The 22,365-nt window shown below is 33.3% G+C and overlaps 1 protein-coding gene across 5 annotated transcripts; it reads left to right on the plus strand.

The window, feature by feature from the left end:
* Positions 1–4,985: 4,985 nt before the first annotated feature.
* LOC106109517 (glycerol kinase) lies at positions 4,986–12,644 on the plus strand. 5 transcript variants are annotated; one of them, XM_013291046.1, is made up of 9 exons: positions 4,986–5,189; positions 5,372–5,694; positions 6,621–6,794; positions 7,084–7,231; positions 7,882–8,033; positions 8,453–8,701; positions 9,640–9,809; positions 10,968–11,103; positions 11,819–12,644. In XM_013291046.1, the coding sequence occupies exons 2-9, from the start codon at positions 5,449–5,451 to the stop codon at positions 12,089–12,091; spliced, it is 1,548 nt and encodes a 515-aa protein (XP_013146500.1). In that variant the 5' UTR covers positions 4,986–5,189; positions 5,372–5,448; the 3' UTR covers positions 12,092–12,644. The 5 variants fall into 5 exon arrangements, with proteins under 5 accessions (XP_013146500.1, XP_013146502.1, XP_013146503.1 ...); XM_013291048.1 differs by having other exon boundaries at positions 5,375–5,694; XM_013291049.1 differs by having other exon boundaries at positions 4,986–5,083.
* The last annotated feature ends 9,721 nt before the right edge of the window (positions 12,645–22,365 follow it).

The raw sequence follows: 22,365 nt of genomic DNA on the forward strand, positions 1-22,365 counted from the left end.
GAGGTATTTCGTGACTTTTTACCATAAAAAATCTTCTCCCAAAAAGATTTAATTCTTTCAACTACCTTCTAATTTACAGTATATAGCGATGGTGTGAATAATATTAATATAAAAATACGGTATTCGAAGGACCTTTAATTGGTAACCGTATGGCTTCTACAGTTTATAAATGTTGATGTAATGGTGTAGATGGCTCTTACGGCAAATATTTTTTATAACATTTTATGGAGATTTGTTGTTCCTACAATTTAAAATCAAGGTATTTCGTGAATTTATCGAATTTACTGTTAAAGTCCAAATAAGTGAATTTTCTTTTAGCCATTGAAACTCTTCAGATTCCAAGTCAATAATAAATATACTAGCTTTTGCGCGCGACTTCGTCCGTTAATATTTTATTTCTTTGTAGTTTTTTTTTGATGATCGGTTTCTGGCTAGTGGCGAGTATCTTTCTTCGTAGATGATTCCCAGGCTTAATTTAGGATTAAAGCGTGGGGTAGAGTTTTACGTCTCCTGCCCCCATGTCTCCCACCCCGCCTGCGCCTAAAATTGTGTTCTGCGCAGCGTCTCTTACAAAGTTGCAAGCGGCCATGCAGTTTGCATGGTACTGTAACTAGAAGCTAAGATGCAATGAACTATTGCTTCAAATGAGTCAAGTGCTACTTTATTTGATATGAGCGATCCGCGACAGCTATGCATGGGTGCTCCGATCACCAATAACAACTAGATGTGTAGTCGACGCAAAAGCAAGTTACTCAATGTAACCCCACCTGAAACTACTTGTATTGCGTTTAGTTCGCTTCAATCACAGCCAATTAAGACGCTTCAAAAGGCTGCAGTCTGTATTAATGAATCGTAAAAATAATGTCCAAAAAGTAAATTAAACGGGTGGTACCCGTGAAGCTTCATCGCGCTCTAGTTATATTTTCTCGAAGCCTAGGTGGCACAGAATATGCGTTGCGCATAATCTTTCGTCATTGTATATATTTTTTGTCATATCCATACAGTTACCGGTGATGTTCCGCTTATTATATAACATATGCTTCTGAGTGCAGTGCAGTTGCAGTGTAACATATTTTTATAATGACATTTCATTTTAATGGTGCTGTTTGATCGAACACCAAGTTGTTTCGTTATTTGTTATAACAGTTAATACAAAATTATTTGTTAACCAGTGCCTTCGTTGCAATTATAAAAGTCACATTAATGTGATTTTTACTAACTATGTGTGTGTTTATACCAAAAGTGTTAATGTTTTTATTTTTGTTTAGTTAACATTAATTTACCGTGCTATTGCTATTTATTTCTTTCCCTTCCATAAAACATCAACGGCATGCATGAAAAAACGTCCTGCATATAATGAAGTTTTATACTCAGTAGTATAGACTACACAAGCAAGTATATATCGTAGTGGAACGAAATAAAGTCCAATATTGCGTGAATTCTTAGCAGCGATGTATCACAAAGTTATTAATCTAATTTTATTGTAAGTATAAAACTAACACATGTATTCGGTCCGAATTAATATACGTATAATTGAAAATTGCTTACCGTTGGTTTAACTCCATTGTGAAATAAAAAACACGTGCCTTTCACAACACAACACGCCAACAAACGCTACAAATTCTACACGCTAAATGAAATAGACGCAATGGCGATGTGGCATGCGGTACTGTTCGTTCTGCGAGTAACGAGCTTCGGTTCGCTCGGCTCTCGCCCGAAGCGACCAGCGTGGGAGCCCGAACACAATGCTAGATTAGGGCTCGAACATAAAAACATGTTGCAAGCGATACGACATCACAATCGTTTTACGTGTAAAGATTATATTACTCTTAAATATTATTTCTAGCAAAAACCGGTGCTTCGGGGAGGTTCGTGGAGCTTTCCATTTTTACACAATTTAAAGAAAAACATAGTATAATACTCCTGCCAGTACCACTTAATTACCTTCCAGACAGTCCCGTCAAAATCAGTCTATCTGTTTTGGAGATTGCCAGGAAACGATAGAAAAAAACCGATATACGTTATCAGCTACCCAAATACCGCTGCGAAAATCTTTTTTTTCGATATTCCATACAAACACACCAATTTTGTAAACTGTACAAAAGAACGATTTTAATATTAACATACTAGCTTTTGTTCGTGACCTGGTCCACGGCGCAAATTAAAAAGTCTAATAATAATAATCACGCCACATGCACGATGTAACGTTATATTGTGTTTATGTGAATGTGCCTTTATGCCGCCATCTTGTAAACGCGTTGTATTTAACTTTGCCGGCTTAACCTTTGTGTTCATTTTGTAAAGGATTCCACACTTATAAATGTATAAAAAAATAATCGTATTGAGAACCTCTTTGTTCTGAGAATTCAGTTAAAATGTACGATCATTATAAAATGTTACCTTAACTGTAGTTTTTATCTAATTTAATCTTAATTTAAAAAAAAAACTAAATTTTAGTTAATCTATCTTCTATAAATATAATGAAAAATTGGAGTGTCTGTTTGTAATATCACAGGAAAGATTTCGGGAATATGATGTATTTGCGTTGTCCATAACAAAAAATCACATTTAAAATATTTTTGTCTGTCTGTCCGTCTGTCTGTCCGCAAACCGCGTTTATTCCGGGTAATCTCCGAAACGGCTGGGCCTATTTCGACGAATCTTTCACTGGAGTGTAGCTGACATGGATAGGCATATTGTAGGCTACTTATTCATTGTGTGTTACGGCATAACGCCGCTGCTAGTGGACCGATTTTGATAATTCTTTTTTTATCCGAAAGGTAATGTTTGCAGGTAGGTCCCATTTTTTTGCTCGATTTTTGGAGTCAAAGACTACCACGTAGTTAAATAGTTTACCCTAAAATCGCGCGACGAAATTTAGGGTCATTTTTGCTTTCTTTGCTTACGTAGCCTAAACTATAAGACTTACATAAAAATGAAGTATGGAAGAATTGTAGCCCTTTAAATTTGCTAAATAAAAGTCCGCGATATCATATATCTATCTATTAAGGTTGTCGCACAATAACTACTTTTTTCATTAAAATATCGCTCTAAATCTATACCCCACTATCAACGCTATTACTCGTGTTCGGTATGAATCCTTAGCCAAATAAATGTGTCCATCATCAAGACAATTAAATGTAGATATAATCTACATTTAATTGTCTTGATGATGGATGATGGAATGCCCGTGGAACTGTACAATTCTGATCAATAGTTTAGGAGATGTCGTAAAAAGCAAATTACGAGTCGCAGAAAAAAATACCAACTTGTAACAAAGTTTGCTTTCTTGTCTTACGAGGCCTAAACTATAAGATATACATAAAAAATATGTATGAAAGAATTATAGCTCATTCAATTAGCTAAATTAAAGTCCGCGATGGCATATATCTATCTCTTAAGGTTGTCTCACAATAACCGTTTCCTTCGCGAAAACCGTCAAATAAATGCAATCAACTTCATTTAAAACGCTTTTATTCTTATTTAGTATGAATTAATCCTTATCCAAATGAATATTAAAAAACACAATACACTAAAAAGTAACGAAATAATTCCTTGAAAATAGTAAACCTCCCTTATTGTAACTGTTATGTCTACATTGTACAATTATTATTACTTTGAAGTCAGTGTCAGTCAATGTAGATTCATTACTTAAACGTTACTATACGTTCAATTGTCTATTGTTATAGTAAAAATGTAGAAAGCCTTACGTATAAATATAACTGCATACCTCGGCTGACACCGATATCAAAGTAATAATAATTGTACAATATAGACATAACAGCTACAATAAGGGTGGTTTACTATTTTCAAGGAATTATTTCGTTACTTTTTAGTGTACTGTTTTTTGAGAATATTTTGTTTTTAGTGTATTTTGTTTGGAAGTCGGTTTTGTTTTCTAATTAAAAAGTTTTTTTTTTAATTCCACGCTAACGAAATTTGCGGGAGACAGCTCCTAAATAAATGAGTTCTTTCGTAATGTTATTTGCTGTCTTCGATTTGCCTAGTATTACGAACCAAGTGAGTAAGCGATTTTTGTCATCCTAGGTGTACCTAACGTAAGTAAATATCGTAGACTAGTTTTTCCCGTGCGGCTTCAGTCGCATAAAATTATAAAAATGTTAAAATTGCAAATGTCAGAATTACCGTTACCATAATAACCTTGCTTCCCTAATGTTGGCAGCTTGTAGTTTATAGTCCTTTTCCCACATGAAGGGTTTTTTCCAATTTATTTACCTCTAAGTTTAATTACGTGAAAATACATATGTAACTTAAAGTATGTCGAAGTTTAGGGCACAAACATCATCCTACGCCACAAAGTAGCGTGTTTTACGTTTTATTATATTAGTATAGATAGATATAGATATATATTATACCTAAAGATATTTCATACTTTGATGTTTTTTGATTGAAGGTTCATACAAGTTGAAGTACGACAATTTTGAAATGTCAAAAGTTTTCGTGACGACAAGTATACCAGTACAATAGTTTTTTTCCCACGTCAGGGAAAATGTTGTGTATAAAGACCAAAAATAAAATTACACGTTAAAAAAATGGGTGGGGTTTTATAGGTACATTTTTTAATTTACGCGCTGTCAAAGTCGCCATCAACCGTTATCTCTGGAACTGTTGCATTATTTTTTCCTATTATTTGCCTAATCCATTTTAATAAGTAAACAAGCCATTTTATAATATTTGCAACAAAAACTATGTTCGTTGAAAAAGAAAACTGAAAAATCTGATATTTTATAATCATTAAAATAACACTTCGTAAATAAAATCTAGTATCAGAAAGAAGTTCATGGCAATAATATCTCTATATTTGTGAAGAGTATTGTTGCCATTCCGTACTCGTACAATACGAATTTATCTGTAATTCTTGAACACAAAAGGGTTTATATCTTAGGTTGGTTTTTTCTTAAATTTGGGGAAAAAATATACAATGGCAACACCGAATTTATGACACTTTTAAACATTGACAAGAGAGTGCTGGTCTGCTGTATAATTATGAATTAGATTGTTTTAATTCAATTATGCACTTAACCATAATTGGTGATCTACAGATCTGCAACCGTTTTGCATGGTAGAAGCAGATTATTGAGCGGTTTTGCATGTATTAATTTGTACATGGTGTTGAGGCTGAGCTGCAAATTGATTTGCTGAGCCGCAACTCAACAGTGTTAGACAACGTGAGCTGATCTTTTGAACTGCTCCATTGCTAATTTTCACATATCTAATTCTAATTTAGTTCGTAAAGTATACTTCAAAAAGTACTGTGATTTTTTTTTAGTTTGAATTTGAAGTTTAATTTACGTCCATCAAGACTGATATCCTTGTCAGTGTGTAAAGTATTATTTTATTTTGTTTACAGCAGGCCAAGCAAAATACAGTATAGTTCACATAACGCATTAAGAAAACGCAGTTAAATAGATAACGAGCGACTGCAATATGGCACAGGGTTTTGGAAAATTTGGCCCGTTAGTTGGTGCTATTGACGAAGGTACATCTAGTGCTCGATTTATTATATTTAAAGCTAATTCATCTGAAGTAATAGCACTACACCAGAAGGAATTAGCACAGCACTTCCCACAAGAGGGATGGGTAGAACAAAACCCACTTGATATTTTAGAGGTTGTGATAACTTGCATTGAAAAAGCAGTTGAAAAATTAATCCTTCTAGGTGGAAGTCCTAAGGTGAGTTGTTTTTTTTTTCAATATATTATAATGTCCTTTTTAATATTGTTAATGTCTGCTGGCTTGTTTAACTTGTGGCTGATTTCCCTTTGGCAGTAAATAGCATATCTCACAAATGAATTATTTATGACTTCTGATAAAGTACCATTGGTTATCTTTTAACAGTAACTGGCATGTTACATGTTTTAAAAGTAATTTTTATATGTTTAGATGCATATCTGCTTTGTGTGTCTCAATGTTGAATTTTTTATATTGATTTTTATGATTATATAATCATATAATAAGAAAAACATCTTTGCTTGTTACATAACAAAATATTTTCATATTCTTTTGTGCTTTAATCCAAAATTCTACACTTAATATTTTTATAGTAAATCACAGTTAGATTTGGGTTGAATATATTGTAATGTCAAATTTGGTAAATAACCAATAATAATTAAAACTTTGTTCACACATTTTATCAACATCAAAGAGAATTAAACTCTTAAGATAAGTTTCTTGCTGTATAATTCAAGTTTGTTTAAGTCGTCAAAAAGGACATGGATGTTGTTTTCTAGATAAAAAATAACTATGTAAATAAAATTGTATGCTTTATTCAAATTGACCTTGTATTAATTGTTATACTTGTTTTTGTTCTGAAGTTGATAAATTTCCCATTTGTTTAAATTACCATAACATTATGGATGGAATAGTAAAGTGTAAGATGCTAAAAAATTAAGTAAAAAATGAAGAAATTGTTACCAAATGTTGGCAGATAAAATGCAAAAACATGCTTAAAGCAAAATTTAATAAGGTTTTTTTTGGACCCAGGTTATTGTATAAGCCAGAAATAGAATATGCTTTAAAATCTTGTGCAATCCATGTGTATTTCTATGAATGGTCTAGTGGTTTAAATTTATTTTTAATTCTTTATAAAAATATTCCAGGATATAGTAGCAGTTGGTGTAACAAATCAAAGAGAAACAACCATTGTATGGGACAGAAACACTGGACAACCGCTGCACAATGCCATAGTTTGGCTAGACATGAGAACTACAACCACAATAGACAAATTATTAGATACTGTCCCAAACAAAACTAGGAACAAGAACTATTTAAAGGTAATATATATATTTTTTATAATGTGGCAATTGAGCAAGAGGCCACCAAAAACCGCCAAACTGGAGAAGTGACCGCTGCCCATAGACATTCACAATAACATTTGCATTGCCTACCCTTAATTGACGGAGGAGGAGACACAAATTAAGAGAATGTTCCTCCACCTTTGCATCTTCTGTACAGTCAAATCCACATTCTTTTCCCATCCTTAATCTATTACTAATCTATGTACTCATTACCATTTAGTTTTGAAAACTATTAAAGTGTAATGTAAACCAATATTGTTTTCAGCCATTATGTGGTCTTCCACTATCTCCCTACTTCAGTGCAGTTAAACTCCGATGGCTTAGCGACAAAGTTGATGTTGTTAACAATGCTATGAAAAAAGGAACTTGTTGCTTCGGTACTGTGGATACTTGGATCATTTGGAATTTAACAGGTACTTTAGCACACTATGTTATACATAATACTATTAATATTATAAATGTGAAAGTTAAGATGGATGAATGTTTGTTAGAGTTTGTAGCCAAAACGGCTGAGCGGATTTCACTGAAATTTGGTATAGCTGTAGGGGATAGTCTGGAAGAACATGTAGGCTACTCACTTTTGTTTTTTTTTTATACCACGCAGATGGGGTTGCGGGCGAAAGCGAGTCTATTATATATAAACCATTCTTGTATCACTCAATCTATTAAAACTGCATTAAAATCTACTGCGGTTTGAAGATTTAAGGGGGGACATACATGGGGAAAGACAAACAATGGGAAACAACTTTGTTTCATACTATGCAGTGATCTTAATCTCTTTGTCTTATTTTGCAATACAAAAAAACAAAGTTTTGGAATTACCAACATGATGTATATAATCAAAATATGTTGTCCAGCTATACTATAAAAAGGAAAGATTTGTATATTTTTAAATAACCTAAAAGCTACTACTGGTCAGATTTCAAAAACTCTTTCACCAATAAATATCTATGTTATCTCTGAGTGACATAAGCTGTATTTATTCTTTTTTAATTTTCGCCTGGACAAGACTCGAGTAACAGTTAGTTATAGTAATGTGTTTAAATATTTTTTTAATTTCCAGGTGGTGTAAACGGTGGAAAACATGTTACAGATGTCAGTAATGCGTCAAGAACAATGATGATGAACATTGAAACATTAAAATGGGACCCTTTATTGCTTAAGTTTTTTGAAGTGCCAACATCAGTACTACCAGAGATTAAATCTAGTTCTGAGGTAATTTGTTTTACTTCACATATAAATACACACTTTTTAGGTTTTAAAATAGTAGCTAGATTTTTGTATCGAAACAGTTACTTTTAACTAATTATTTTAACTTCAATATTTACATTCACACACACACAGCAACACACACACACACACACATAAGTGCAATGATAGCTTATATTATATCTCAACTGCCCCCTGTATCATAAACTGAACCATGTTATAGTAGTTTAGGGGAGGCTGAAAACCAGCGCGGCCTTCAGTGACAAGCTGGAGGCCGCATCAGCTGAGCCTTTTCCTTTTGACCAAAAGTTTGTATCTTTATTTTTATTTCAGTAATAATTGTAAATTGTGTTTTTTTAATTTTCTTTTGGTCAATAAATAGTGTTTTATTTTATTTTTATATTTAATTAGTCTTTTTTCTACAGATTTATGGTTACATTGCAAATGGGCCTCTCAAAGGTATACCAATATCAGGATGTCTTGGTGATCAACAAGCGGCTTTAGTTGGACAGATGTGTTTACAAAAAGGACAAGCTAAGGCAACTTATGGTACTGGATGCTTTGTACTTTACAATACCGGGGATATCCAAGTTAATTCAAGTAGAGGTTTACTTACAACTGTAGCATATCAATTGGGAAGCAAAAGTCAACCAGCTTACGCTTTAGAAGGATCGGTAAGTTAAATATTTGTATTTCAACTAGCTTTCGCCCGCGACTCCTTTCGCGTGGAATAAAAAAAACAAAAACAAGTAGTCTAAGTGCTCTTCCAGACTATGCTCTAGATCTATGCCAAATTTCATCAAGATCCATAAAGCCGTTTAGGCTACAAACATCCATCCATCCATCTAAATGTTCACATTTATAATATTAGTAAGATAGACTCATTTTTCCATAGAAATGTACATTTTTATTCCTCTTTAATTATAGTTACCTCGAAATTATCAGACGGTTACTGTGTGTTAGTAATGGCATTGCAAGAAAAATTTAGTAATATTATAAATGTAAATGTTTTAATCGACAAATGTCTTAGAGTTTGTAGCCTAAACTGGTGAACGGATCTCGATGATATTTGGTATAGATGTAGAGCATAGTCTGGAAGAACACATAGGCTACTCACTTTTTATTAATTCCACACGGACAGATTCGCGGGCGATAGCTAGTTGTTTAAATAGTTGACTTTTAGAATGTCATTTATACTGCATTTTTAAATTATTTTGATGTATTTATACATGTCGGCTTGAGCTATCACGATATCAGAATGGCTACTAGTCGAGATGCCATGTGGCGGCCATGGGACAGTCGGATTGCACGAACACATTCACAATGCTCCTCAGTCAGGATAGCATCCATCTACCAACCTCATATCCTTCAAACAATGTTCTCGCAACAATCCCTACTTCCAGAATAATCTAAGTTCTCACGAAAGTCGCGTGGCGGCGCTCGTGTTCTAATTATGACTTAAATTCATATTTATTTCTTCTGATTACGACATACATATATTTTTAGCATGAAAAAATGAACTTGCAAGATAGTTGCATTGAATATTGTTCAAATAATCACATAAGTGACAACAAATTAAATATGAAATTTATGAATTTCAAACTTATTCCAGGTAGCAGTCGCTGGTGCGGCTTTGGGCTGGCTTAAAGATAACATTGGTCTTCTAGAAGATGCTAAAGAGTCACAGAGTCTCGCTGAAATGGCAACGGATAATGGCAGTGTTGTGTTTGTTCCTGCATTCAGTGGTTTATATGCACCTTACTGGAGACAAGATGCCAGAGGGTAATAGAATAATATATTTTTAGTTATATAAATCAGTGTAATTAATTATTGTAAGAGATTAAAAAATATATAGACTAGACATAGCTGACTTCACTTGAAATATTTTTCACATCTCACTGACGCTATTTATTGATAGATCCTCAAAACCACATGTTAATAATTAATTGTATTTATTTTTATTATCTATTCTATTATAATAAAACGTTAACACACTTTGTTGCCTAAGATATCAGTAATTACAGCATATTTTTGAATCATTCTTTTTTTAATTGAAAACCATACAGTTACGTTACACTATAGGCTATATATTTTCACGCCATTAAATTAGGGGGTAAAAAAGTAGATAAACAACGTAATGTGGGAAAGGGACCATAAGATACAAGCTGCCAACATCAAGGAAGTAAGAATGCAATGCTTTGTGATCATGACATGACATGTCATGTCATTTTTATATTTGCAATTGATAATTTGACAAATGTAAAGAATAAAATTAAATTTTCATAATTTCCTGTGGACAAAGTCACACGGGAAATAGTTAATTACATTAATTAATTGTATTTATTAATATAAATTATTTATACTAGTAGTTGTCATTTAATAATATTTGAATGTTTATGTTTTATTTTTAAGCACTATTTAGTTAATTCATAACAAAAGGTGGAGCTTATTATAATTTAGTCAAATGTTTTATTACAAAATAAATACATGAGGTGGCACTAAACTTGACAATTGGTAATACCTTTCAGAAAAATTGCCGGTGTAAAAATTTTATTCACTATGCCTAGTCTGTATGTTTAAATGTCTATGATTATTGTACTTATGCATTTTTTATATAATTTTGTATAATATTGTGCATTTATGATATACTAAAAGTTTTTTTATATGTCGCAATCAGGAGAAGAAATTAATTTGAATTTTATAACAATTAGAACACGAGCGATGCCAAGCGACTTTATGGCGAAATTAGAATATTCTGAAAATAGGGATCGTTGCGAGAACATTGTTTGAAAGATATAAGCTTGGGAAATCGATGATATCCTGACTGAGTATTGTGAATGTGTTCCTGCAATCCGACTTTCCCTGGCCGCCCACATGTCATTTCGACTAGTAGCCATTCTGATATCGTGCTAGCTTAAGCCGACATATTTATTTTTCCAGGGTAATTTGTGGTATAACAGAAGACACAAATTCTCATCATATAATCAAAGCAGCTCTTGAAGCTGTTTGCTTCCAAGTACGAGATATTTTAGATGCCATGAATGAAGACTGTGGAATTCCTCTACAATTGCTTAAGGTAATGAAAATTTAATTATCTTAATTTACCAATAAACTTTTAGCAAGTAATTAAAAAAAAATCGGAGTAACCAAATATACTGGGCCGATTTTAAAAATTCTTTTACCATTCAAAACCTACGTTAGGTGTGATTTATGTGGGCAATGTTTGAATTATTTTTTTCATTCCACGCGGACGAATTCGCGAGCAACAGCTAGTATTAACATTACAGCTAGTAATAGCGTATGCTACTTAGTATTAATATAGATTTCAGATAATGAAGGAATTGTTAAATAGTTCTGGTGGTTTTTTCGTTTCTTACATTCAAAAATATATTTTTTCCCTTTTAATAACATAGATATATATGTATTGTTTTCTTTCTTTACTAGCTTTTGTCCGCGACTCTGTCCGCGTTAAATTAAAAATGGCAAAGGTAGCCTATGTGTTCTTCCAGACTATCCTCTACATATGTGACAAATTTCATCCAGATCCGTTTAGTGTAGGCTACAAACATACATCTAAACTTTTGCATTTATAATATTAGTAAGATTTATACTTAGGGCCTGTCCCACCAAATTGTAAATTGTCTGATAACGTTCTAACATGTAAAATATGTGATGGAAATACTAATCTGTTAGTGACGTTATTTTAGCTATCTCAGCCTCTATCAGTCAGTGGTGAGACAGGCCCTTATTACACAAAGATTTAACTTGTGTTTTTTATAACTCAATTGAAGGTTGACGGAGGAATGACATCAAATGCATTAGTGATGCAGATGCAAGCTGATTTAATTGGCATAGAAGTGATCAAAGCTGGTTTCACCGAAAGTACGGCGTTAGGGGCCGCGTTGGTTGCGTATTGGGGTGTTGATGGTAACAACCAAGGGGTTCCCATACCTATGACAAGCGGTATCACATATGTACCTCGTATCACAGAAGATGAACGTGATATGAGGTATAAACAATGGAAAATGGCCGTTGATAGGTCTCTTGGATGGGATCAAAATTAACATTTTATAAATTAAGTCCAGGTTTTTTTATAAATTGACGATATTCATGATAAAACAGTAAATAAGCTTGAAGTATATATAAGCGTGAATGTGGTGCCGGAGGCCTCATTTTAGTCCCTTTCCCTTTCCGCCCTTTTAAGAGGAAAGTGGATTTGATGGTGGAGGAGACGCATAGGGTAGGAAATTGTCCTCTTTGTGTGCGTCTCCTCCTCTGTCAAGTAAGGGTAGGCAAGGCATCTGCAATAGCGGATGTGTATGGGCAGCGGTCGCTTTCCATTTCGGTGGATTCAGGTGGCCGCTTGCGAGTCTGCCTCTTTATTTTATAAGAAAAAAACGGTAATTGCTTCTCATTGACGATTTAATGATGGTAATGTCAAAATATAATGGCTATACCTAAGTGCCTCAGAAATGTATTTAAAACTTAATAAAATGATACATTATTGCAAGAAATAATCAGTACCTATGATTAATACTGTAATTTGGTTTTTATCATAATCTTTGACTTCACCTTCATTAGAATACAAATAATTTTAACTAAAAACATTTTTTATTCAATCTTTATTTAATTATATTAATTGTATAATACAATAAAATAGATTTTATATATAAAAAAATGGTTTTTAAAATGTTTTCTATTATATTAAGAAATGTAATAAAGCACGTGGCCTTAAAAATATTAACGGTTGGTGTTGCCATTCTGTGATGGTAAATTATTACTCTTTGCGAAGTGGAATTAACCTAATGTTGAAAATGTCATATAAATACGAATGTTATTAAAAAAAAATATTTTATATATAAAAATCAATGTAAATGGTATTTAAATTGAATTCCAACAATGTAAAATTAGATATGTACAAAATTAATATAGGAGCTTACATTTTTAGATGATTGTTTACAAAGAATTTACACATTATTTACAAATTAGGATGTAGGATTGTTTTTTATGTACAAATAGCTTTAAGTCGTTACATTAAGTTAATGGCGCTAAACATTTCCCTACAAATCGGCTTCTTCCGTTTACCTAACCAGTTAGGTAACAAGATTTTTTTTGTTTTGTTTATATATTATAGGGAATATGCATGTATTTTTTTCTTTTTTAAACGATTGTACTTGTTAAAAAATAACCAGGAAAAAAAGTGACGCGAAAATATTCAACCCTTGAGCTAAAAATAATAAAATAAAATTACGACCATTTTCGAGCGACTAATACGCGACCGGAGTCATGAGACACTTGACGTCAATAGTCATATTCCATTCATAACATACGCTCAGATGTCACTTCGACGTAAAAAACAACAAAGTATCTCATTGCTTCTCAAGGTGAAAAAGTCAAAAATCGATTCATTTTTATTATTCCTGATACAAATAAGTGGTAATTAATAATTCTATTCATTATTTTTTTAATTTAAAGTATGTTTTGATATCGCGTTTACAGTAAAATACTTTAAAGAGTGTATTTCTATATAAACTAACGTAAATGAACTGTTTATTGTCAACACAGCGACGCCATATTAGATAAGCCATTTGCTTCGACCAATAGTGTGCGTTTTAGAACTTAGCAAGGGAATTTAAAAAGACACTTTTTAAAGATGAAATATTGCGACTAAATCACGTTATATTTAAAAAAGCTTTTGCAGGAATGTTTTTATAGTAATAAAGTATACTTGAAAAAAGTTTGGTACAATTTGGCGTCATATGCATATTGCCTATTGTTAGTGCTGTGTAGTTCCGAAGTATTATATAAAAGACATGAGTTACATATTTTAGATGCATAAGTGATATAGAATTTTGTGAAGGATGAACTACCGCTGGGTTTGTTAGTTGTTTTAAGGGGCTGTCCCACCACTGATAGGTGCTTAAATAACTTAAAAATGACATCACTGTCTGATATGGGGACAATACGAGATTTCCTTCACATTTTTACACGTTCGATTGTTACTTATCAGACAATTTACAATTTGGTGGGACAGGCCCTAAGATATATTATAACTTAATTGAGAATGTTATGGGATATTACATTATACTTCTTTTAAAACATATTGGGATTAGGGAAACATAATGTTATTTATAATGTATTATTATTTTTAGCTTAGAATGTACCTAAAGCGTATTGTGATTGGAAAAAATGTTAATAATGGTTGAAATGTTATACAATAAATATTTTATTTATCATTATTATGTGTTTTACTTTACCTAAATAAATTATTATTGCAAACTACAATCTTTTAATATACATAGGAGTTTGGCAAACTCAACTTTAAGGTTTGCAAGCTTTGCCGATGGCGTGACGATGTGATAACTGTCGGTACTGAGCAGAGAAACGCGAGAAGCGGTAGGTATTAGTGGTAGGTGAAGTCATCGGCAAAACTCGCACGGCTAATACTAGCACTTAGTTCTATGTCGTCATTCTCTTACCTACATTTTATGGACTACTGGCATTCGACCGCGACTCCGTCCGCCTGGAATTTAAAGAAACAAAAGTGAGTAGCCTATGTGTTCTTCCAGACTATCCTCTACGTCTATGCCAAATTTCATCGAGATCTGTTCAGCCGTTTATGCCACAGACTATAATAAACATCCTTCCACCCATCCATCTACTACAAGGATCGATACTAGCTGCAAGGGAATGGATTCAGATTTGACGGCTGATAGAAATGTATGGATGAGCAACAAATTCTGTGCCGAAACCGTAGTGACAAGGGCAAGTTGATGATACTATCAAAAGAATGTATAAAATATAAAATTTTTGGAGCAACCTCTTGGATATCGCAACACGAGAAGGAACTATAAATGCATCGCCAGCTATTGAGGAGGAACGCTAAGTACAGTCGCGGTAATCCGCGGTGTTCCATTTTAGAAAAAAAAATGTCTTGTTCATTGCAATGACACAAACTCCGCCTCTTCCTACAAATAACTAATTAGATAGCAGTGAGTGGTTAATACATTTATAACTTGCGTTGAAGTGATGCGTCTTGTTTCAAAATTTTCAAAGGTTTCGTATCTAAAAGCTAATTAGAACACCGCTAGTTTTTCCAACTGTACTTAGGCAACCTAAGTCGTACCGGTTTAGAAATCTTACTAATCTTAGTAATATTATAAATGCGAAAGTTTAGATGGATGGATAGATGGATGTTTGTTAGCGTTTGTAGCCCAAACGGCTGAACGGATCTCCATGAAATTTGGCACAGGTTTAGAGCAAAGTATGGAAGAACACATAGGCTACTTTTTATTTCGGGATAAGTTACGGTTTCCGTGGGATTCATTAATTTAGTTTTTTAATGTTTACTCGATCATTCTGCAACGGTTCAACATATCTTATTGAAATTTGGCACAGATGTAAAACCAAGTCAAACAAAGTATACATGGGATAAGCCTTATCCCCGAGGTGTCCGATTCCCGAGGGATACGTTGCTTTTTGTTATTTCTATAGTTCGTATGTTTTCTAATACCACGCAGACAAAGTCGCGGGCAACAGCTCGTAAAGTTATAAATTGGTCTCTCATGTACATTCAATTTTTAACCTATTTCATTTTATTAACGTGAGCAAAGCTATCATAGGTTAAGGCGTGGCCTATATCGTGCTAGTACAAGCCTGTTCCGTTCTTAGATCGATTACTAATAATATCTGAGTCGACGTCATATGTAGGGATGCGGCTTAATCGCTTTTGTCTAGACGTCGAGCGTTGCGGATATTGGAGCCTAGAGATAGGTATTTCATGTCAACTATCGATATCGAGAATTATTGAGAATATTAAAGAATTTTAAAAATGAAGAAAGATGGTTTGTATTGAACTATTCACATTCATTAAAAATAAATTAAATGTAATTTTTAAATTAATTTTTAAATAAAAAATTAAAGACGAAGTTAATGTAGATCTTGTTCTACTAAATATTACTTTATACAGATATTCCTACTAAATAAATTAAAATTAGTTAAATACGTTCTATGCTAACCGAAGTTGGCAGTGGTGTTTTTGTAAATAATATTTGTCACTTCACTTGAATAAAATCAACAAGTGAAATGGAAATAAATCATTTCGTTTCTATATAAATGCTAAGTTGGCTCAAATCTTTGATTATAGAGAAACGGACTAGGTAAAAACCAGCCGCTTTTTTTTTGCGAGGTTTAGTCATAGCACATATGCCGAAACTTAAGTCTTTCTAAACGCATACTGACACAAAAATGTACCCACAAAAAATGAATACAATCAAGTTAGTTTAGAAGTTTTCGTTTTTAAATGTCAAATGGGAATAGGTGAGATTTCAAACGGGTATGGGAATGGGTGAGATCTTGTCACATAAAAGTCAAAGACTCAAATCGTCGCAATCTGTCATGATGGTGGTCATAATTGGTTGTCTGTTGCGAGATGACCACTCCGCGCGGCCCTTCATAACTATTAACAAGTAGGAGTCCCCTTCGTAGACACATGTACGGTCGGCGTGAAGTTAAGTGCGTTGCCGTGTAGTGGCGCAGCTCCGACAGTCTGACGGATGGTGGAGCAGAGGCCCGTCGCATCTTGCTCGGCCCAAGTGAATGCTACGGATGAGTACGAAATTTAATGGATATGACATACCATTTATACAACCTTACACAATCCTAGTAAAGTTTAAAATATAAGAACAGTTCTAAGAAAAAAAAACAGTTCTGAGTATAATGATAATTACGAAAAAAAAACACACAACAAATTAGTCTTATTTTGAAAATAGTTTTTTTCATAAGAGGTACAAATATAGAAGGACGTGTGAAGTGAGTTAGGTTTTCCAGTCAACCTTTTATGCGTTGTCTAGTTATCAAACAGCGAAAATTAATAACAAAAAAGGATGTTTTCAATTCCTATCTATCTCTTTCGCTGTCCATTCTCGACGCATCTATTTAAATAGAACATAGACGTAAAACAACAAAAATGCAAAGAGCAGAAATAAATTAATATCAGTACACGGGCAATGACAATATCCTAATGTTATTATGATTTACTTCAACGTAGATTTATTTAACGCATCCATTTCAAAATTCTTATTCGTAGCTTGATGTTTACATTCGTTATTTCCAGTCAAATTCATAGTCCCTAGCTCCCTGAGCGCCGCAACGTGACACTGCGTGACACGCCAGCCCACCGTCCGAAATAAGACCTCAATTTAAGTGGTAGATGACCAATTTGCAGAAAACTTGGGTAAATATTTCTTTGTTGAGAGTTTATTCCTCTTGAGACATATATTATTCTAAGAGTTTAACTAAAAATATAATACTATAATATAACTTCGATGAATAATGTAATAGATTAATAACGAGAGAATCGTCTCGTCGGAGTTTTTTTTAGCTTAATATAAAGTAAGATTCAATGTTAGTTGTCATATCAAAATGAACAGATAACAAGTGAAGTCGTACCGTTATTTTCGCTTTTATCAACTACAAAAATATTGACTAAAATAGGTTAGAATTACATCTTGAATTTTGTGCATTTTCTGTAAAATACTTTGAAGACAAAGTACAAGTGAATTGTTTAATAAAATGTATCCTAGGTACAGAAATAGCTATTTTTTAAAATCCATATATAATTCTAGATAATATGGACTTTAGTAATTGTGTTAAGTATATATTAACCAATAACGGACTATCGCTTCTTTCGGCAATGTTCCTAATTTTTTTTCTGTAAGGCTTGTTTATCCAGCAATCACTCAGGGTTGCCAGCTTGACGTATTGACGGCTCTATCTAGTAACAGAGACTCCATGCGCGCCGTTCAAACACCATCCTCCCCAACCCTGGCGAGTCGGTAAACGTGTGCCAAAATTTGATAAAGTCCTCACTTCATGTTTAATCATACGACATTAAAGGCGAATGTGTACAATCGCAGTGCGTCGGCTGTATCGCTGCATTATCATTTTCCATTAGTCCTCCCATCGCGGCTTTGTTGATTGACTGCTCGAACGTTTGTTTATCCCCCCGATGGCATGTCTGTTCTGTCCCGACCTAATTTGCCCCTGTCGGTTAATTTACGCACCACCGTGATTGCGTTTTATGTTTGAACTTTTATTTAATTATTCGCACCCTATTTTATATGTTTTCTTTTATATATATTAGAGGATAGTATAGAAGAACACATAGGCTACTCCCTTTTGTTTTTTTTTAAATTCCACGCGGACGGAAGCTAGTTAATACATATTATCAATTCGTTCATTCTCTTTGACTAAACATGGATACACAAGAATAACGACAGTCGAATTCGGTTATATTAAGCAACATTTTGATAACCCTGTTAGGATCTGACTCTTATAATAATGTTATGAATTATTGCGTTAGTTTCATTCATACACAACCCTTTGTTGGCACCCTTTGAATGGCAAAATTAAAAAATATATCTCGTTTTTAAAGCGTTACTCGACAATTAGATGCAGGCTTCGTACTATTAAGGGATCCCCTCGCGGTGTAAATGTTACACCCAACAGTGCTGCCCCCTGTCACTCATGGAGTTTTGACAATCATTTGCAGGGTTACGTCGCCCGTTTACAGTTTCGCAACATGTTACCACTCTTTGATTAGTTTTAAACGTTTAATGATGTGAAACATCAAGATTAGAAAAAGATATTATAGCAAAGTAGTAAATTTTATTGTAACTATGTTTAGTTTCATAATTATTTTGCGGATATTAGTTAGACCTTACTTTCTATGATAATCTTACTAATATACATACGTAAGTATTACAAATGCGAAAGTAAAGATGGATGGATGTTTGTTACAGTTTGTAGCTTAAAGTGCTTAATGGGTCTCGATGAAATTTTGCATAGATGTAGAGGACAATCAGGAAGAATACGGAGGCTACTTGCCTTTGTTGTTTAATTCCACACAGACGGAGTCTCGGGCGAAAGCTAGTTTTAAAACAAAAATAATATACACATTCAATGACGTAAACTAACATCACATAATATAGTCGTAAATTTATAAAATACTAGGTTTTGCCCGCGATTTCGTCCGCGTGGTATAAAAAAAAATCAAAAGCAAGTACACTATGTGTTCTTCCAGAATGTTCTCTACATCTCTACCAAATTTCATAGAAATCTGTTCAGCCGTTTAGGCTACATACTTTAACATCCATCCATCCATCCATCTAAACTTTCGCATTTATAATATTATTATGAAGTATGATTCACTAAGGGAGACGACTTAAAGACTGAGTGCAGAGCGAAATTAATAAATTGAATACTGTTTTTTGAAGTGAATAACACAGCGGAATTATTTTTGTATTTTAGCTTTTTCAATATACTTTTTTGGTGGTATATTAAATGCACAAATCGATGCAAAGCATCAAAGAGTTTGCCGCTACGTAATTGTAGAAGCAATTATTGGATGGGTCTATATAACCCATTCATAAAATCTCATATCCGTTAAGTAGATTCAGCTGCGTATTTCTGTGTTCATTGATCATTGTAAATTATTTATATTTGGCATTTGTCAAAGTAATGTGATTTTTTGTAATTTCTAAGGTCCAATTGATTGATTTAAAGAGACATTTAAAGTATTGAAAGTTATTAATAGAGCATATTAAAATGTTATTGATAACCAACTGCCTTGTTCCTTGGATTTCAGTTTGAAGTAGAAGAATTTTAAAGGATTTACTATATTACATAAAGAGATTATGATTCTATTGAGTACCAAATTCGAAGAAAGGATATTCCACATTTACGAATAACATTTACTTTACACTCATTAATTTTCATATCACAAAAATAAACGTCAAGAATGCGTGAAATCTACACTTATTGTCTCCCTAAGTGACGATTTAACAGCTCTTAGTACTGCAGTATTCGAAACGAGTAAATGTAGTCATATCGCCAAATCGGAACTTATTTTGTTTTGTCTTTACCAATAAAGGAAGAAAAAGAACCAATTCAATCTATTTTACTACACAAGTGATCGCTTATCACCATAATTTAATGTAACGAAGTTCATTAGGAGTGCCAATGGCACAGCAAAACTCATTTAAACGAAAAGAAAAAGAGAAAAAAGATTTCTTAAAGCCAAGCCCCATTCGGACTCAATGAGGCGCGAATTGGTAATACTAAATGCTCCCGGAGGGCTTAGATACTTACCTATCTATAAAAAACTTTATATTTATAAAATAACTAGCTTTTCGTGCAGAATTAAAAATGAACTTAGTAAATAGTCTATGTGTTCTGCTATACTTTATGCCAAATTTCATGAAAATCCTTTCAGCCGTTTAGGAGATACCCTCTGATAAACATCCATCCATCCAAAGATACTTTTGCATTTATAATGTTAGTAAGGTAGAAAGATTAAGTACGTCCCTCGTTTTAACACCACGTAACCATCGCACTAGTATTTTCTAGTTCTATTTTAAAACATTTATCTATGATTTACTATCTAACATAACGTTCAGTTACTATTTAACTTTTTGTGTATTGTTATTCAAATATTATATAAAATTGTAATCTTACTAATATCTTACTAATATTATAAATGCGAGTTTAGATGGATGGATGTTTGTTAGAGTTTGTAGCCTAAACGGCTAAACGGATTTTGATGAAATTTGGTATAGAAGTGGAAGTTTAGTCTGGAAGAACACATACGCTACTCACTTTTGTTTTTTTTTTTTTTAATTCCACGCGGACGGAGTCGCGGGCGAAAGCTAGTAATCCATAAAACAAAAATAAATCGACTTTTTTAGCAACACCTTAGATGAACTCGATCAGGAAAATCCATTAGGAAAAATATCCGAAATAAAATTTCAACTGTTCCGTTTAGAAAATAGCTGATGATGTACGACGATTTCTACTTTCGTTTCTATTTTGTGATTCTTTCAATGAAATACCTGATGAATTTCAAGTTTTCAAAATACATACAGCTATTTGAAGACTGCATTACGAAACAACTTGATATAGGAAGTCAATTGGGAACGGAATTCTTTGGAAACAAAGTCAAATGTAAATGCATAAAAAAAGTATTATTTTAACTTTTATATTTGATCTATATTAAAACTAAAAAGTAAAATTTGTATTTTTGTATGTACTGAATTAACTCAAATACTACTGAGCCGATTTCAAAAGTTCTTGTACCAAAAAGCTATGATATCTAAGTAACATAGGCTATGTTTTTTGTATTGTTTTTTAATTTCACACGGACAGAGTCGCAAGCAACAGCTAGTGTTGAATAACATAAATGACAAGTATAATCAAATATTTGAACATATTTCAAATTCTGTATAGCAACAAATCGGGTCTGACTAAACCGTGTTTACACGGGTAGATATCTGAGTCTCGGGCGACAGCAATATAAATATGATCGGCCGACACCTCTTCTCATGTATAATGTGCATACAAATTTAAGTGGGCGCTGTGGGAGGGGTGGAGACGTCGAACTACCACATCCCTATGATAAGAGGCTACGTGGAGGTACAAAGTACACGTGTACGCCCAGATCTACCCCGTGTTACCGGCAAATTGTCCGTACTGGCCATATGTAATTTGCTTGCACAGCAAGCACGAAAATTCTTGTCAATAGTGGGTTTATAATTTGTCCTCAACATCTTGAAGTCTTCGAAAGTTCCCTTTAGAGCAAACTGATTTATAAATTGAAGTATTACGACAAATTGCGTGACATTTCTTTCACAGCAATATTACTAGTCCGCTAATTTATAGGTGTATAGGCTGCATAGAAATCGACAGTAATAGACCTTTACAAAGTGTCCAAATTTTACAATTTCACGAATCTTTACAATTTGCCACGTTCACAATTTACCGGTGACATAAAGACGACGTGTATAGACATGTGTCGCACTCAGTACTCTACACTCTAAGAAATTCCGTGTCGTTCACAGTTTGTTCCGCACCGTATTTACATGAGACGAAAGTGATTTCTTCTATTTCGTTACTATACGGTGAAGAATACAGAAGAAAAGTTTCTTAAGTAAAGTAAGGGACACCTTAAGTCGGACCCTAAGGGTATGGTTGTAGTATAAAAAGCAAGAGTTTTGTTTTGTTAAAAAGCACGAAGTCCTCCTATAATTATACTATGCCATAAATGTGAGGATTCAAACAATATATTTGAACTTTGATTCAAGCATAGTTTTGTCAATTTTGGAGTTGTTACGACAATTATAAGAGTTTTGTTTAAAGATGTTACATTACCTTTGTAGGAGATAATTTCCTAATATGTGAACTTTAATGTGCTATATATACATAATAAACAATGAATATAGAATTAATAATAAACTATATAACAGTTAAAACAACAAATGAACTTGTCTTCAAAGTCGTCTCG

The sequence above is a fragment of the Papilio polytes genome, unplaced genomic scaffold, assembly GCF_000836215.1.
Source record: "Papilio polytes unplaced genomic scaffold, Ppol_1.0 DF821288.1, whole genome shotgun sequence".
Taxonomy (NCBI): Eukaryota; Metazoa; Arthropoda; class Insecta; order Lepidoptera; family Papilionidae; genus Papilio; species Papilio polytes.

Coding starts and splice junctions, on each gene's coding strand:
- LOC106109517 (XM_013291046.1), top strand. CDS start 5,449: ATGGCACAGGGTTTTGGAAAATTTGGCCCGTTAGTTGGTGCTATTGAC. Junction 5,695..6,620: donor TTCTAGGTGGAAGTCCTAAG/GTGAGTTGTTTT, acceptor AAAATATTCCAG/GATATAGTAGCAGTTGGTGT. Junction 8,034..8,452: donor AGATTAAATCTAGTTCTGAG/GTAATTTGTTTT, acceptor TTTTTTCTACAG/ATTTATGGTTACATTGCAAA.